General features: G+C 39.5%; 1 protein-coding gene across 3 annotated transcripts in view; it reads left to right on the plus strand.

Moving 5' to 3' along the window:
• The window catches only part of LOC139951235 (uncharacterized), a 90,446-nt gene that overhangs the window by 36,877 nt on the left and 33,545 nt on the right, over positions 1-20,024 (plus strand). For 2 of the 3 annotated variants that reach the window (XM_071950011.1, XM_071950013.1), the window contains exons 11-15: positions 6,454-6,503; positions 7,318-7,408; positions 7,824-7,873; positions 18,818-18,899; positions 19,764-19,813. In XM_071950011.1, the coding sequence (XP_071806112.1) occupies positions 6,454-6,503; positions 7,318-7,408; positions 7,824-7,873; positions 18,818-18,899; positions 19,764-19,813 (323 nt within the window). The remainder of the gene's footprint in view (positions 1-6,453; positions 6,504-7,317; positions 7,409-7,823; positions 7,874-18,817; positions 18,900-19,763; positions 19,814-20,024) is intronic. The other variant, XM_071950012.1, reaches the window with a different exon arrangement.

Genomic DNA, 20,024 nt, shown 5'->3' on the forward strand with positions numbered 1-20,024 from the left:
CCTTGGCTTACCATGCTTCACTCTCTTCATCTTCCCTCACTCTTCCTTCACTCCACCTTGGCTCACCGTAGTTCACTCTCTTCATGTTCCCTCACTCCACCTTGGCTCACCATGCCTCACTCTCTTCATCTTCCCTCACTCCATCGTGGCTCACCATGCTTCACTCTCTCCATCTTCCCTCACTCCACCTTGGCTCACCATACTTCACTCTCTTCATCTTCCCTCACTCCACCTTGGCACACCATGCCTCACTCTCTTCATCTTCCCTCAATCCACCTTGGCACACCATGCTTCACTCTCTTCATCTTCCCTCACTCCACCTTGACACACCATGCCTCACTCTCTTCATCTCCCTCACTCCACCTTGGCACACCATGCCTCACTCTCTTCATCTTCCCTCACTCCACCTTGGCACACCATGCTTCACTCTCTTCATCTTCCCTCACTCCACCTTGACACACCATGCCTCACTCTCTTCATCTTCCCTCACTCCACCTTGGCACACCATGCCTCACTCTCTTCATCTTCCCTCACTCCACCTTGGCTCACCATGCTTCACTCTCTTCATCTTCTTTCACTCCACCTTGGCTCACCATGCCTCACTCTCTTCATCTTCCCTCACTCCATCGTGGCTCACCATGCTTCACTCTCTCCATCTTCCATCAATCCACCTTGGCACACCATGCTTCACTCTCTTCATCTTCCCTCACTCCACCTTGGCACACCATGCCTCACTCTCTTCATCTTGCCTCACTCAAATTTGGCACACCATGCCTCACTCTCTTCATCTCCCTCACTCCACCTTGGCACACCATGCCTCAATCTCTTCATCTTCCCTCACTCCACCTTGGCTTACCATGCTTCACTCTCTTCATCTTTCCTCACTCTTCCTTCACTCCACCTTGGCTCACCATAGTTCACTCTCTTCATCTTCCCTCACTCCACCTTGGCTCACCATGCTTCACTCTCTCCATCTTCCTTCACTCCACCTTGACACACCATGATTCTCTCTCTTCATCTTCCCTCACTCCACCTTGGCACACCATGCTTCACTCTCTTCATCTTCCCTCACTCCACCTTGGCTTACCATGCCTCACTCTCTTCATCTTCCCTCACTCCATCGTGGCTCACCATGCTTCACTCTCTCCATCTTCCCTCACTCCACCTTGGCTCACCATACTTCACTCTCTTCATCTTCCCTCACTCCACCTTTGCTTACCTTGCCTCACTCTCTTCATCTTCCCTCACTCCACCTTGGCACACCATGCCTCACTCTCTTCATCTTCCCTCAATCCACCTTGGCACACCATGCTTCACTCTCTTCATCTTCCCTCACTCCACCTTGACACACCATGCCTCACTCTCTTCATCTTTCCTCACTCCACCTTGGCACACCATGCGTCACTCTCTTCATCTTCCCTCACTCCACCTTGGAACACCATGCTTCACTCTCTTCATCTTCTTTCACTCCACCTTGGCTCACCATGCCTCACTCTCTTCATCTTCCCTCACTCCATCGTGGCTCACCATGCTTCACTCTCTCCATCTTCCCTCACTCCACCTTGGCTCACCATACTTCACTCTCTTCATCTTCCCTCACTCCACCTTGGCTCACCATGCCTCACTCTCTTCATCTTCCCTCACTCCATCGTGGCTCACCATGCTTCACTCTCTCCATCTTCCCTCACTCCACCTTGGCTCACCATACTTCACTCTCTTCATCTTCCCTCACTCCACCTTGGCTCACCATGCCTCACTCTCTTCATCTTCCCTCACTCCATCGTGGCTCACCATGCTTCACTCTCTCCATCTTCCCTCACTCCACCTTGGCACACCATGCTTCACTCTCTTCATCTCCCTCACACCACCTTGGCACACCATGCCTCACTCTCTTCATCTTCCCTCACTCCACCTTGGCTTACCATGCTTCACTCTCTTCATCTTCCCTCACTCTTCCTTCACTCCACCTTGGCTCACCGTAGTTCACTCTCTTCATGTTCCCTCACTCCACCTTGGCTCACCATGCCTCACCATGCCTCACTCTCTTCATCTTCCCTCACTCCATCGTGGCTCACCATGCTTCACTCTCTCCATCTTCCCTCACTCCACCTTGGCTCACCATACTTCACTCTCTTCATCTTCCCTCACTCCACCTTGGCTCACCATGCCTCACTCTCTTCATCTTCCCTCACTTCATCGTGGCTCACCATGCTTCACTCTCTTCATCTTCCCTCACTCTTCCTTCACTCCACCTTGGCTCACCGTAGTTCACTCTCTTCATGTTCCCTCACTCCACCTTGGCACACCATGCTTCACTCTCTTCATCTTCCCTCACTCCACCTTGGCTTACCATGCCTCACTCTCTTCATCTTCCCTCACTCCATCGTGGCTCACCATGCTTCACTCTCTCCATCTTCCCTCACTCCACCTTGGCTCACCATACCTCACTCTCTTCATCTTCCCTCACTCCACCTTGGCTCACCATGCCTCACTCTCTTCATCTTCCCTCACTCCACCTTTGCTTACCTTGCCTCACTCTCTTCATCTTCCCTCACTCCACCTTGGCACACCATGCCTCACTCTCTTCATCTTCCCTCAATCCACCTTGGCACACCATGCTTCACTCTCTTCATCTTCCCTCACTCCACCTTGACACACCATGCCTCACTCTCTTCATCTTCCCTCACTCCACCTTGGCTCACCATGCTTCACTCTCTTCATCTTCCCTCACTCCACCTTTGCTTACCTTGCCTCACTCTCTTCATCTTCCCTCAATCCACCTTGGAACACCATGCCTCACTCTCTCCATCTTCCCTCACTCCACCTTGGCTCACCATACCTCACTCTCTTCATCTTCCCTCACTCCACTTTGGCTCACCATGCTTCACTCTCTTCATCTTCCCTCACTCCACCTTTGCTTACCTTGCCTCACTCTCTTCATCTTCCCTCACTCCACCTTGGCACACCATGCCTCACTCTCTTCATCTTCCCTCAATCCACCTTGGCACACCATGCTTCACTCTCTTCATCTTCCCTCACTCCACCTTGACACACCATGCCTCACTCTCTTCATCTTTCCTCACTCCACCTTGGCACACCATGCGTCACTCTCTTCATCTTCCCTCACTCCACCTTGGAACACCATGCTTCACTCTCTTCATCTTCTTTCACTCCACCTTGGCTCACCATGCCTCACTCTCTTCATCTTCCCTCACTCCATCGTGGCTCACCATGCTTCACTCTCTCCATCTTCCCTCACTCCACCTTGGCTCACCATACTTCACTCTCTTCATCTTCCCTCACTCCACCTTGGCTCACCATGCCTCACTCTCTTCATCTTCCCTCACTCCATCGTGGCTCACCATGCTTCACTCTCTCCATCTTCCCTCACTCCACCTTGGCTCACCATACTTCACTCTCTTCATCTTCCCTCACTCCACCTTGACACACCATGCCTCACTCTCTTCATCTTTCCTCACTCCACCTTGGCACACCATGCGTCACTCTCTTCATCTTCCCTCACTCCACCTTGGCACACCATGCTTCACTCTCTCCATCTTCCCTCACTCCACCTTGGCTCACCATACTTCACTCTCTTCATCTTCCCTCACTCCACCTTGGCTCACCATGTCTCACTCTCTTCATCTTCCCTCACTCCATCTTGTTCCATTCCATCTGTTGATATTGCCTCACCCCAAGTTTACCTTTCCTTAATTTATATGTTACCTTGGTCACCTTGCTTCATCTATCGTGTTCTAGCCTTGACCTTTTGCTTCCTCTTGCCTTCACCTAATTTCTCCTTTCATCAATTTATTGGCTTGCCTGCCTCTTAATTAATTTTCCTGGATCTAATTTACTATCTGTCTAGCATCAAACTGTTTTTGACAGAAAGATAAAGGAAAAGTTATTAAATACAAATTAAGACTGGGTTGCTGTAAAAATCAAAGATATTTTTAAAATGTTGGCGGACTTCAAAAAATGGATTTTGGCAAAACTCCATGTATGAGTAGGTATGGGTACACAATACACAAAAGTCAAAAAAAAAGTTATATCAGACATTGGTTGCCATGGTTACGGCCAAAATAAGATTTTCAGCAAATTTTCCAAGTTTTTACCTTTTTTAAGAGTTAAAATATAGGTAAATTGAAAGCACTGGTACGTGTAAATGGGAAAACGTTGAAGTTTTTCTTTCACACATGTTGCACAACCATGTTTACTCTTTCAGAAAACGTTTTCAAAAATTAAGTGTGCGATCAACTTTGGATCAAACCACTGTTTCAAATAGGGGTGTTTTTGTCATATTTTCTTATAGGGAAAAATAGGGGTATCGAATGGGGCCATAAGTCCGAAAGTGGCACTTTGTGGATTATGACACTTTTATAGTTGGAAGATAAGGTACCAACCTACATAAAAATGCAATAAAATGTTTTGGTATTTTAAGTGCGCGAACACAGTTTTGCCGGAAAGTTAGCACTTTGGCAGGGCAAAAACGCAACAAATGGCAAAAAATTAAAAATATCAGGATTTTTTTTGGGTAAAACCTTGGAAGGGACTTGAGGTGCATTCAAACAAACTAAACTTTTGAAATCACCATATAGCCTGTTGCCATGGTAACAGCTCACTTGTGTTTTGGCTATTTTTTGCCAATTTTGGGGTCAACAAAACTGTATTTTAGCATATATTTGCAACTCCACCCAACCAATGTGCACTCTTTTTTCATAAAACCTTTCACATCAATACATTGAGTCGTCCTATGCTTAACTTGAGACAAAAAAATTATTGCTTTAACTTTTACCCTAATGCTATTTTTAGAACATCATTAGCGCATGTTTTTAGAAATTTTCAAAATCAACATTTTTACCCTATTTTTGGCCCTCAAAATGACAATTTGCCAGGGGTCCCAGAATGTTTTCCTTTCGGTTGTATTTCTGGCCAACATTGGTCCTTCCATTTTGAGAAAAACTTTTGAGAAAAACTTGGGCAATTGTATCCTGTTGTAACAGTACTGCCTAAAAAAATGCATTTTTAACTTGTTTTCTTTAGATTGAATAAATAACATTAATAAAATAATACTTTTAAGTCTTCCATCAATCCGGCACCTTTCATGAGCACCCTGTAGCCTTGTGGACTACCCAACGTTGATCAAGAATATTTTTAATGACCTAAGTTTTGGATTTTTTACTACCCCCCCCCCCTCCCCTGCATGCCCAGCCCCGGCCAAGCATATCAAATCTTGTTGACAATGCATTACAAAGCGCCTCCTTTGTTGAAAGTCCCTTTTTAAAATTTCCATTGCACATCATTAATAGTAGGAAAGTTTGTGCTGTCTTCAGTCACCTTTAGGGAATATTTGCCTTTTCGGTTGTGAGTGGGCGATTATTTGTGTTTTCATGTCTGGGGAGCACAAATAGGCAGCTGTATCATGTAGTGGCACTGCCTCAACATGGTAAAATTTGAAGAAAAAAAAATAGAACAAATTAATTCTCTTTATTGGCATTTCTTACATGCTGAACAACGATGTTGATTGAAAAAAAAAAAAAAAAAAAGCAAAGCAGCTTACAAGTATAAAGAATATAACTGATGCCTCTGTGCAGTGTTAAGGGCGTGTTAGAAATTTTTGATGTTCAAACGAAGAGCTGTGAACGTCCATTTTGTCAAGATTGTATAGCTGCTATAGCCAAACGTAAATGACCACAAACATACCACAGAATCTCTTTGTGATGCATGTTTATACAATTGAGAGTTATATTTTTATACTTGTAAGTTGCTTTGCTCTATTGTGTGCCTGTTTTTTTTCAATCAACATCATTGTTCAGCGTGTAAAAAGTAATAAGAGAGCATTATTTTTTCATATGAGTATGAAATTTGCAAAATACACTTTTTTTTGAAAGGCATGAAGTTTCTGGCAACACTGCTCCACAGTTCAAAAAATACAAAAACTTTCTTTTTTAATTATGTGATGCCTGTTTTATACAACTGGGCGTTATGTTGTCATAAGATGCTTTATTATATTTTGTCCTGATATTTTGTCAGTCTTCATCACTGTTAAGCATGTAGAAAGTCATAAAAAGAGCATTATTTTACAACTTTAATACTATACAATCGACAAAAAGCATGAAGCTTCTGACAACACTGCTCCCCAGTTCAACGAATACCAAAACATTTTTTGAAATTCCTACAGACCAGTATCTTATCTTTCAAGCCTGGTTGCCCAACTTTCCTAAATATGCTACTTTCGGACTTCTGACAAAAAACTTTTGACCGTTGCCATGGTAATGAAGGTGTAAATGCAAAACTTATGCTTTATTTTTACATTTTGGTTGATGGCCTTCACTTGTGCAAAGTTTAAACGAAATCCATTTTTGAAAGTCTGCCACCACTTCTTTGATTTTTAGAGCAACCCAGTCTTAAACATCACTCCATGATGATATTTAAACTTGTAATTTGCTTTAGAACAAGCTTTAATTGAATCTGGAGGGTCTCCTGAGGCTACCATACTGTCTGTAAGTAATGAGTATTCTAACTGTTGTTAATTTGTGGATACTGTTCCTATCCAAAAATCTCCAAACTATCGCTGAATAAAAATTCCTTAAAATACAAATAAATTCGAAGATGAAACAGAAAACTCAAACAAGGTCAGACTGATATGAAAACAAGGGATCAAAGTTCTTTATTCACAAAAATGTCAACTACTGCAATATTGATTGTGTTTAACGAATGTACAATGAATATGTTTAATAAACAAAGATACACTATTTATCTTTTACCAACTACTTATATCTGTTGAGCAAAGATGTCAGAAGTGAGAAGATACAGGCGAGGACCCAAACTGGCTACTACAGGGGGCGAAATCTCAGTCCTCTGCTGATGTAATTAACATAAATTGGGAGGAAATTCACCTCGACTCCAGTCAACAAATATGGAGAAGAGGATCTCAAAAAGCTGAACTGGAAATTTAGTTTGATAATAGTTATGTCCCTTCCAGAATTTAATTCAGTTCTTCACTACACTAAATAGTTAAAGATAAACTCTCTCAAAGTGTTTACCCAACGAGTTGTAAACAAACAAAGTCTTGAAGCATCCACCAGTCTTGAGTATTTGTGGTCTGTCCGAAAAATTTCCAATTTGATAAGAAAATGTCTGCCAATCAGTTTCAAGAACAAAAAGTGTACATGGAACTTGAGATGGCACATTATCTAAAATGTCTTGTTTGGGTATAAAGTAAAACTGCAGAGTGTCATGTTTTTACCACAAAGTGGACTATTTTTTACTGGACTACATGAGAGTGAATGTACAACCAAAATTGTTTTTTATCAGGATGTCACTGTCAACCCACTTGATGAAGACAGCAACCTGGATGCAATCACACAGACTACTCAAACAGTTACACAGATGGCACAAAGAAATGGTGAGCAAACAGTCAAAGGCTGACCCCTAGAAATTAAGGTTTGAGCTAACTACTGCCTGGCTATTACCATGAGGAGAAGCACTGTAGTAGAGGATGAGTAGACATTGCTTTTTTGTCATAACAATCATCTAGAAACTTACAAATTGTGTATTATTTTTGAAAAAAAAAAAAACTCTAGTTACATCAACTGCAGTATTTCTTAACCTTTAGTTTACCTATACCTTACTTCATCTATCATCATCTTTGTTCACCTTGCTCCTAGCCACCACTTATTTGCTTTCTCTTGCCTTTACCTAAAGCCCCTCTACATTTATTGGCTCGCTTGCCTTGTTTAATAACCTATCTGGATCTAATTCACCATCTGTCTAGCTGTCATTTGTTTTTGACAGCTATTAAAACTTGTTATTTGCTTTAGAACAAACATCAATTGAATTTGGAGGGTCTCCTGAGGCTACCATAGTATCTGTAAGTATTGACTATTTTTACTGTTGTTAATTGGTGTATATTGTTCCTGTCCTAAAATTTCCAAACTTTCGCTAAAAATACCTAAAAATGCCCATAATATATTCCAAGATGAAACAGAAAACTTAAACAAGGTGAGACTGATATAAAAACAAGGGATCAAAGCACTTAAAGGGACACACCGGCTTGGGCTATTTGGGCTACAAAATAGACTAAGATATGACTTCAACGGTCTTCCAGGAATGAAGAACAGTCCTTAAAAAAATCATCAAATTTAGCCGTATTTAAGCATTTTAAAACAAAAACACAGGTCGCGTGATTGTTCTTACCAAAAAGTGGTACAAACAATCACGTGACCTTCCGAGCTAGTTTTACTTCCAGCCGTCTAACAGTAACTTACTAAACCAAATTTAATTTTTTTTTGTTACAAAATTATTAACGAATAATTGACGAAAAAGATCATGTATTCAAATTATCTCTACAAAATGTAAATAATGATGAAAAATCTAACGTAAGATTTGCATTCAAAGAGTCCGTGTAACGGTAGCTTGTTATATGGCCCCACGGCGTGGAGCAATTGGAGCGTAAGCCTTGGGGCATATAACGTACCGCTCCCAGCTTGCGGGTCTCGCTGTGAGCTTGGGAGGGGTTGGGAGCCAGACATCAAAGTACGTGTTTGTAATCGTGGGTTTGTCAGTCGGTACACCTCGTCTCAATTCCGTTATTTCTTATGATCGCATAATGCTCTGTTTTGTTTCATGGCTCCTAATTTCTTTTTGTTAGGAGTTTTCAGGTAATGAAAAAAGATTTATGATATCAAAACATAGGAATACCGCATTTTGTTGTATTGACATTGTTATTGTGTGAGTAGCTTAAAAAATGTTTTATGAGGAAGAAAAAAAGGATAACAAAAAACGGAGCCCCCGATCGTAAAACGAACAGGTGAATAAGAATTTTCTAAAAGGTTGAAACAAAAATATTGATAAAACAAAATTCCCTTAAAGCATTATTCTGTGAATTAAGTGTTATTTTTGAGATTGTTGAGGTATTATGTGGTTACAATCCAAGCTACGCAGATACTCGGCTACGCTTACGTTCATTCAAGTTACGGTATAATATCAACAAGTACGTTTTTAAGCCCGAGTCAAGCTACGCTTACGTTCCATACGCAGCTACGTTAACGTTCCAAGATACCCAGCTACGCTTACGTTCCAAGATATGCTGACGTTCCAAAAGATAAGGTTACGTTCTAAGCTTCGCGCGGCAATCCCGCTAGAAAGCTCTACGTAAGAAATGCTGCAAGTAGCGTTGTGTAGAGGGGAGGGTTAAAGTGGCTGGGCAGGATCACATTACAAATCACTGTAGCAAACCACCCATCCAAAGTTAAGACGAATCTTAGTGCTTTGAGAAATCGTACACTAACCCTTGTCCGTCTTTTTCCGTTTTGGCATTATTTGTCAAGCCCATCCAGTGTTTTCCAGTTTCCAGCGGGTCCCGACAGTGGTTCTTTCCCAGTCCGGTTTATATCCCGTTTCGTTTATTCTGTTCCCGTTCAGTTTATTATTTTCCTGTCCTGTATCGCTTTCAAGTCCCCTTTCCTTTTCCCCCTCACCAGCCCCATTCATTTTTCCCCACTTCCCTGCCCACCATGTGCCCCTTCCCTATCCCGTCCCATATCTTACCACGCCTCCGCGCCTCCCGTCCCCGTGATCCCCTGCATTGGCATTGTTTTTTGCTTGCCACTGTTTGCCCATAACCCATATTATTTTCCAGTTTCGCGCGGGTCCCGTTTGTGGTTCTTTCCCGTTTCATCGGCTTGATCCCCCCATTCAGTTTAATATTTTCCTGTTCCATGTCCCATATCATGATAGTCCCTTTTCATTTTTTTAATCCCTACCCCAGCCCTGTTCATTTTCCTCGTCATTTTCTTTTTTTTCCAGCCCATAACTTTCCCCGTTCCACGTGGGTCCCGCCAGTAAGGTGATTTTTCTCTGTCCAGTTTTGTTTCCCCTGTCCAACAATGTCATCATTTGTCCCTTTTTATTTTCCCCTTTCCGTATTATTTTCCCAGCCCTTTTACTATGTTCCCTTCATTTTTAGCCCTTCCCCTGCCCCCTTCCAACAGATGCACCACACTGCGTGCCCCTTCCTTCTCCCTTTATGTACCACAACGTGCTCGAATAACCACCACCAGCCTTCGTCCTGTCGTCGTGCCTAGCTCCCCCCCATGCATTGTTCTTTACTGTATGTACGCGCGAAGTTACTGGACGGTCGCGCTGTGACTGTGACATCACAAAGGAAGCCTGCACTCAATCACAAAGTTATAAATGCTCGTGCTTTGACTGTGACGTCACAAACAACACATATTCTCAACCCACGGGTACCCCGAAATTGACCCATGGACGCATCATTTTAGCAGGGTGCGGGCACCACTTAACGTGAAAACAACATGTCGGCGTCCATGCGATTTAAGCGCTTTTATAATATAGATTATTATATAGAAAGGTTTGCGGTAACACCATGTAATGACTATCTCTAATGAGTTGGGGTGGTTCTGAAAATAACCGTTGGAACCAACGATTCTTTTCAGAACCACCCCAACTCATTAATAATAATAATAAGACATTTGTAAAGCGCCTAATGCAAAAGCCTCTAAGCGCATTAAAGAAACAATAAAATAAATAATTAGAGAAAGATACAAATAGGCAAACTACAAAAAAGAAGCTTTAAACAAATGAGTTTTAAACAAGGACTTAAAACATTGTAAAGTATTAGCTTGGCGAATATGCACAGGAAGACTATTCCAAAGAAACGGTGCAGTGTAAGAAAAAGATCTGTGCCCATAAAAAATGGAAGAAGCTCTAGTAGCAGAAAGCAATGACTGTTGAGATGATCGTAAAGTCCGAGTAGGGGAATAATGATGAACAAGTTCAGATAAATAAGCAGGAGATTGACATGTTTGAGCCTTGAAAGTTAACAGAAGAATTTTGTAAACTGTTCGAAACTTAACTGGGAGCCAATGCAATTGCATTAGTACAGGTGTAATATGGTGAGAACGAGGCAGACAAGAAACGAGGCGGGTAGCAGTGTTCTGTACACGTTGAATTTTAGCAAGATCTTTATCGGGGAGTCCATACAGAAGTGAATTGCAGGAATCAAGTCTAGTAGTGACGAAGGCATGAACAAGACGAAGAGTAGTAGCTTCATCCAGGTAGCGGCGAATTTGTGATATTTTCCTAATAGCCATGAGAGCTCCTTTGCAAACATTATCAACATGTCTACTCATGCACAATGATGAATCCATAATAACACCGAGATTACGGGCAAATTCAGATGGTTCAATGACAGACTGGGCAATTTGTACTGTTGGCGGAGAAATCTTTTTTGCGAAACGAGATCTCAAAAATAAAATCTCAGTTTTTGAGTCATTCAAAGCAAGTTTATTTGACAACGCCCAAGATTTGACATCTTGAATGCACACTTCAACTTTTGCAATGGCAGAAGCGCGATCAGCTGGATCAAATGTAATGTAAAGCTGGGTGTCGTCAGCGTAAGCAACACTAGAAATACCATGGGCAGCAATGAGGTCTTGCAAGTGTGCACTGAACAATATAAATTCAAGTGGCCCAGCTACAGAACCTTGTGGAACACCACACCAGAGATGATGGGGATCTGATTTAACATTGTTGATGAGAACATGCTGGGTTCTGTTGTTCAGATAAGAAGAGAACCAGTTAAGGGCAGTTCCAGTAATTCCATTGCGTTAAGATAAACGTTGGATGAGATGCTCATGGTTGATAGTGTCAAATGCAGCTGAAAAATCTAACAGCACGAGGATTGCTTCCTTATGGTTGTCCAGTGCACGTAAGATTTCGTCCTGCACACGAACAAGAGCAGTCTCAGTACTGTGGAAAGGACGATAAGCAGACTGCATTTTAGCATGGAGGTTATTTTCATGGAGATAGTCATGAAGTTGACTAACAACAGCACGCTCAATCAATTTGGAGATGAATCTCAAGTTAGAGATAGGACGATAATTTGACAAACACTCTGGGTCCAAATGTTGCTTTTTCAGAAGTGGCAGGATGCAAGCCTCCTTAAGATGATCAGGGAAATGACCAAAAGACAAAGATCTATTAATAATCTCTGTGAAGACTGGCAGCAATTCAGAATAACACTCCTTAAAAACAGATAATGGCAGAGGGTCCAGCTTGCAGGAGGTAATCGAACAAGATTTGATCATCTTCATCACTTCATCAGAAGTGACTACACGAAAAGTGGCGAATGACGAAGTACAATGATCATGAATGTCAACGGAGATGGGTGGAGGATGATTATTATCAAATCTGCCATACAGTTTCTTAATTTTGTCTTCGAAGAAACTAGCGAAATTGTTGGCAAGATCAACAGGATTATCAAAACTTGGAAGCTTTTTCAAACACTTCGGAGAAGAAAGCTTATCAATAACACGGAACAGACTTCGTTGGTTGCACTCGGATATTAGATGGCGATGATAATTAGATTTACTATTGTTTACAAGGTCTTTGTATATAATACACTGTTCTTTATACAACTCATGATGCACAGCAAGGCCAGATTTTATCCACTTTCGCTCACGACGACGTTTCACTTGCTTGGCTGCACGTAAAGTATTGATATACCATGGAGCATGAGGGCGTAGTATTACAGTTTTTAGAACTTCAGGAGCATGATTATCTAGAATATCCTTAAGAACAGAATCGTATTGCAAAACAAGTTCATCTAAATCGATGGCAGGATCCGTCATCAAAGAAGAGTTACAAATATCAGATTTAAAAGAAGGCATATCAATTGAACGAAGTTTGCGAGTAAGTAATGTCCTAGTTGATGCTGGAGGGCAAGCAATATTAATCAGACACTTCACAGCAGCATGGTCAGAAGGAAGATCATGATGAGTTGAAACCAAAGAAATTAAATCATCAGTGACATTAGAAATCAGTAAATCCAATGTATGTCCAGCGATATGAGTAGACGAAGTAACATGTTGTTGAAGGTTGGAAGTATCTAACAAGTCACAACAAATAACAGTTTCACGGTTGTTGGGAACATCCATATGAAAATTAAAGTCACCGGACAAGAGAAAACTGCAGGGATTAGCGATGAGTGATTCAATTAGGCATCCAAACTCTTCAAGAAACATCGGAAATGTGAGATTATTTTTCTTGTTAGGTGGAGGTCGATAGATGATGAGAAGACGGAAAGATGACGACATTGATGATAACGTGAGCTCCATGTTCAAAGGCTCTAAATTCATGATTTTGGTGAATTTTTATATCAATACCAGTTCTCACAATGATACCAACACCACCTGCTCTTGAATGAAGACGTGGACAATGGTGGAAAACATAGTTAGGTAAAGTGTTACTGATGTCAGCAAGAGTACGATTATCTCGATCCCCTCCAGTTAACCAAGTCTCAGTCATGATGGCAAGTATATCTAACTGATGACTGATTAAAAATCACAGAGTGCAGTAGATGTATCCTTGGATTTAATAGAGACACATTAGAGATAGTCATTACATGGTGTTACCGCAAACCTTTCTATATCGTATTTCCACAATGCAAAGTTTCAAATCCTAATTATCATTATTATTAAGACTGGGTTGCTGTAAAAATCAAAGATATTTTTAAAATGTTGGCAGACTTCAAAAAATGGATTTTGGCAAAACTCCATGTATGAGTAGGTATGGGTACACAATACACAAAAATCTAAAAAAAAGTTATATCAGACATTGATTGCCATGGTTACGGCCAAAATAAGATTTTCAGCAAATTTTCCAAGTTTTTACCCTTTTTAAGAGTTAAAATATAGGTAAATTGAAAGCACTGGTACGTCTAAATGGAAAAACGTTGTAGTTTTTCTTTCACACATATTGCACAACCATGTTTACTCTTTCAGAAAATGTTTTTAAAAATTAAGTGTGCGATCAACTTTGGATCAAACCACTATTTCAAATAGGGGTGTTTTTGTCATATTTTCTTATGGCGAAAAATAGGGGTCTCGAATGGGGCCATAAGTCCGAAAGTGGCACTTTGTGGATTATGACACTTTTATAGTTGGAAGATAAGGTACCAACCTACATAAAAATGCAATAAAATGTTTTGGTATTTTAAGTTCGCGAACACAGTTTTGCCGGAAAGTTAGCACTTTGGCAGGGCAAAAACGCAACATGGCAACAAATTATACATTATTATTAGGTAAAAATATCAGTATTTTTTTTTTTTTTTTTTTTAAACCTTATGGGTGGATGGAACTTGAGGTGCATTCAAACAAACTAAACTTTTGAAATCACCATATAGCCCGTTGCCATGGTAACAGCTCATTTGTCGTTTGGCTATTTTTTGCCAATTTGGGGGTCAAAATAACTGTATTTTAGCATATAATTTATTTGCAACTCCACCCAGCCAATGTGCATTTTTTTTTTCATAAAACCTTTCACATCAATACATTGAGTCATCCTATGCTTAACTTGAGACAAAAAAAATATTGCTTTAACTTTTATCCTAATGCTATTTTTAGAACATCATTAGCGCATGTTTTTAGAAATTTGCAAAATCAACATTTTTACCCTATTTATGGCCCTCATAATGACAATTTGCCAGGGGTCTCAGAATGTTATCCTTTCGGTTGTATTTCGAGCCAACATTGGTCCTTCCATTTTGAGAAAAACTTGGGAAATTGTATCCTGTTGTAACAGTACTGCCTAAAAAAATGCATTTTTAACTTGTTTTCTTTAGATTGAATAAACAACACTAATAAAATAATACTTTTAAGTCTTCCATCAATCCGTCACCTTTCATGAGCACCCTGTAGTCTTGTGGACTACCCAACATTGATCAAGAATATTTTTAATGACCTAAGTTTTGGATTTTATATAACCCCCCCCCCCCTCCCCTGCATGCCCCGCCCCCAAGCATATCAAATTTTTTTGACAATGCATTACAAAGCGCCTCCTTTGTTGAAAGTCCCTTTTTAAAATTTCCATTGCACATCATTAATAGTAGGAAAGTTTGTGCTGTCTTCAGTCACCTTTAGGGAATATTTGCCATTTCGGTTGTGATTGGGCGATTATTTGTGTTTTCATGTCTGAGGAGCACAAATAGGCAACTGTGTCATGTATTGACACTGCCTCAACATGGTAAAATTTGAATTAATTCTCTTTATTGGCATTTCTTACATGCTGAACAATGATGTTGATTGAAAATAAAATAAAAAAAGCAAAGAAGCTTACAAGTATAAAAAATATAACTGTATACAATGTATAGTTCGAAGACTCACCCCAAGCTAATTCGGCTGGTAATAGTGTTATCCGGCTATGTTCCATTAGGGAACTTGGAAATTAATTGATTTACGTAACCATTAATTGTACACGCAGTCACTGATTATGTGATGCCTCTGTGCAGTGTGAAGGACATGTTAGACATTTTCGATGTTCAAACGAAGAGCTGTGAACGTCCATTTTGTCAAGAAAATTGAACATTTTGTTTAAAGTCACCTGGAAATAGATTTTGTTTTCTTTCAAACATAAGAGTATATGCTTAAGAACAATAAAATATTTTTTGGGTAATTGTTCGTCACGATTTATATGTTTAAAAAATATATAAAGTTGTTTGGGGGCTGACTCCGCCTACCCCTTTTGTGACGTCAATCGAGGCAGACTTTGCCTGCAATGCGTATAGTAAACACACGTGCAAAGTACATGTACGTCCAAGACGTGAGTTGGTACATTTCAAAAAGTGTTTTCTGCATTCAGCAGCAATACACCTGGTCGGCATTGCCGAAAAAAAAGAAAAACAAAACACGTACAAACTCACGACTTGGTCCGTACATGTACTTTGCAATTGTGTTTACTCTACGAATCACAGGCAAAGTCTGCCTCGATTGACGTCACGATCAGCGCCCTCTTGGGTCAAGGTCTACTCTCAAATTTGTAAATAACATAAGAACTGATTTTTTTAAAACCTTAGTTAACTGTTTATTCACATTCAACTCATCAAAATACATACATTAATGACAAAAGCTTTATTTTAAAAAAATACCACTTCCAGGTGACTTTAAGATTGTATAGCCAAACGTAAACGACAACAAACATACCGCAGAATCTCTTTGTGATTCATGTTTATACATATAGGTCTTTTTCCCATGCTGGACCCACACTCTGGAATGACTTGCCTCTACAAATCCGCAATATTTCTAACATCAATACTTTCAAGGTTAAGTTGAAAACCACTTTGTTTAATCTCGCCTATATGTAACTGGTATATTTGTCTTATTGTCCTTGCTGTGTGTGGTTCCCCCTCCTGTGCGCCTTGAGCACCTCATTTTGGTGGATTTTGGCGCCCTATAAATATTCTTTATTATTATTATTATTATTATTATTTGAGAGATATATTGTTATACTTGTAAGTTGCTTTGCTCTATTGTGTGCCTGTTTTTTTTTCAATCAACATCATTGTTCAGAGTGTAAAAAGTAATAAGAGAGCATTTTTTTCATGTGATTATGAAATTTGCAAAATAGGCATGAAGTTTCTGGCAACACTGTTCCACAGTTCAAAAAATACAAAAACTTTCTTTTTTAATTATGTGATGCCTGTTTATACAACTGGGAGTTATGTTGTCATAAGATGCTTTATTATATTTTGTCCTGATTTTTTGTCAGTCTTCATCATTGTTAAGCATTTAGTAGAAAGTCATAAAAAGAGCATTATTTTACAACTTTAAATCTATACAATTGTCAAAAAGCATGAAGCTTCTGACAACACTGCTCCCCAGTTCAACAAATACCAAAACATTTTTTTGAAATTCCTACAGACCAGTATCTTATCTTTCAAGCCTGGTAGCCCAACTTGCCTAAAAATGCTACTTTCGGACTTCTGACGAACTTAGCAACCCCCTCTATTTCCCAAATTGAACTTTGTTAAAAACACCCCTTTTTGAAATAATGGATTATTCCATTCACAATTGACTGTGTCAGGTGCACTTTTGGAAAGATCAAGAGTGTATATTTACCATTATCAGTTGAAAGGCAGATAATATATTTTAACCGATGTCATGGCAACCAAAGTGCAATGCAAAAACTATGCTTTCTTTATACACTTTGGTTGAAGGAATTAACATGCGCAAAGAGTAAACAAAATCCATTAAAACAAAAATTCACATTTTTTGTTATACAATTTGAAAATAAACACATTTTTTTCCAAAAAAGGACGAAGTTTATGGCAGCACTGCTCCCCAGTACAACAAATACCAAAACTTTTTTTTTGAAATTCTTACGGACCAGTATCTTATCTTTCATGCCTGGAAGCAAAACTTTCCTAAATATGCCACTTTGGGACTTCTAACAATTTTAGCAACCCCCTGTATTTCCAAAATTGACTTTTCCTCAAAACACCCCTTTTTGAAATAATGGAATCTTCCATTCACAATTAACTGTACTTTTGTCAAATGCATTTTTGGAAAGATTAAGGATGCATATTTATCATATCCAGCTGAGAGGTAGGTCCACTATTTGGTTTTTACACAGTGGAGCCCTCAACTTTGGGTAATTTTTACTACTCGTGAAAAGAGCTAAATTAGGTGAAATATAGTAATTTTCTACTTTTGACCGTAGCCATGGCAACGAAGGTGTAAATGCAAAACTTATGCTTTATTTTTACATTTTGGTTGATGGCCTTCACTTGTGCAAAGTTTAAACGAAATCCATTTTTGAAAGTCTGCCACCACTTCTTTGATTTTTAGAGCAACCCAGTCTTAAAAAGCAGTTTAAGTAGGAAATCTTTGTTTGTAGGTCATCATCTGAATCTCACTTAACCTTAAGCAGCTAAATCACCCATACAAATTCTCTGCCAAAGTCATACAACAGAAATAATTATTATTACATTTTTATTTTTGCTATTTCACACTTTGTTTCACTACACTCACGGTCCAAGGTGGCTGATTGGCTGGCAAGCTGACATTAAAACAACTGTGCGGGTGCGCAGTATAAGCTTGCAAAATGTTCAGAAATATTGTTGGCAGTTGTTGCAACAAACTGATCAATTTTCAAGTATTATGACTGTTGAAATTCCTTTACTTGAAATTGTTTCATTTGGTAATTTGTTCACCAACCCTGCCCCTCAGTTGTAGTATCCAATACTTCGTAAAACCATGATAACAACTATTTGTACAATTTCCTTGTCAGCGTCATTATTGTATCAAGCAACATACGTTAGGTCTACACATAATAAAATAATCACTAGTTCTTATATAGCGCATTTCACAATAACGTCTCAATGCGCTTAACATTAGTACCCGGGTCATTGGGCCAATAACATTCCTTTATCTTTCTCAGCTGCCTGGGGAGTATACAGCCCGAGCTGCCGTGGTGCTCCGAATGCTTTTTCAAACACATCCGTTTATACCCATGGGTGTAGAGAAGCAATTATTGTAAAGCATCTTGCTTAAGGACACAAGTGACATGACCGGGATTCGAACGTACACTCTGCTGATCAGAAACACCAGAGCTTGAGTTTGGTACTCTTAACCGCTCAGCCACGACACGCTACAATACAACGCACAATCATCCGTTAAGACAACCCTCATTCCGATCTTAAGTTTTGAAGGAGCTCAATGGAAGTTCTACATTTCTTATGTGAAATCTTTCCTATGACGTGTCCTGAGTTGGTACTGGAGATATAAGACAAGCTGAACCCATTGTGAAATCCAGTGGTGAAATCGGCCCCTGTTACCATGGTTTCCATGTTTGCAACAGTTTACATCTGCTTTGCCTCTTTGTCAAGGTATCACATTTTTTGAAGATACAACCTTTTTTTGTTGATGTGCTGTGTCTTGCGTGTTGCTTTTTTTCCCTCCTCAAAATACAAAGTATAACACAGATATTCCTTTGTTTGTGTTTTTCTGCTAATAAGGGAGCAACTAAAAATGCAGTCACGAGGAAAGGACAACGCCCGGAGTTGACGAAGTTGTGCGGGGAACTTAAAAACACCCAAAGTAAGCCCGTTTGAAAATATTTTGGCATGTAGGCCTATTTATTACAGACATGAAGTGGTTACAAAAATTATAAAAGTTACCTTGCAAAAAAAATTAAAAGGAGCTTTAACAGGTGTTTAACATGTTTAAAAAGAGCAGTCCCACATCAAGTTTAATTTTTTTCATAAGAGCAGGGTTTTGTCTCCTTTCCTATTAATTATATTAATGTTATTGTTATTTGCATCATGATGCAACTTGCTCTCTAATCCTACCCTTTCATCATTCCCTGCATTGTTATACATACAATGCATTTACTACTTTTATGGTCCAGTAATTCATACTGAACATCTTTTGTCCTCACCACTTTACTTCTATTGGTTCATAGCCACCACATGTTTCTTAAATAGACACTTTGATTGGCTATAATTTTCGGGCTCTTTTTTGGATCCTGGCTTTTATCCAATCCCCATTTTTTCTATAAATGGATATGTATTTGTTTGTACTTGTTTATGCCTCTAAAGAAGGTCCGGTTTTGATAGCAAGCTAAGACCATCTACCCTACTCATTATATTGTATTTATTATTATATAATTAAAACTATGAAGTGTTGGCTTGACCTTTTGGAACGGGTTCTGTAACTTGGAACTTAGTTTATTTGTGCTCATCCGCCATTTGACCATGACGTAAACAGACTTAACTCAGTGGCATCTCTGGTCCTGATATCCAGTTTTTCTGTTTTAATTCTTCTAAACTTCTCAAATTTCAAGTTATTTGAATTATTTAAATTTATAAGTTATTTTACATCAAATGTTTAATTTATCAATCATTCTAATTTAAAGTTGTATCTTTCTTTAACTCTCGACTGGATCTCCAATAAATATAATAGCAGATGATGACCCTGAACCAATCTTGCCCTTTCCCAAAGATCTGACGCTGGTAAATATATTTATAAATCTTTTGGTATTCTTTAACTAAACACTCTTCAAAGTATTGTTTTATTATTTAAATCTTAACTCCACTTCTTGCTCAAAATGTACTGTTTTTATTCATTAAGAGCATTTACAAAAGTGGGGATCTAGTTTTTTGTTGAACATAATAGTCAGGTTTATTGATGGTAACTGTTTCTCTTACACCATTGGTGCCATAC

This window comes from Asterias amurensis, chromosome 19 (assembly GCF_032118995.1).
Source record: "Asterias amurensis chromosome 19, ASM3211899v1".
NCBI lineage: Eukaryota > Metazoa > Echinodermata > Asteroidea > Forcipulatida > Asteriidae > Asterias > Asterias amurensis.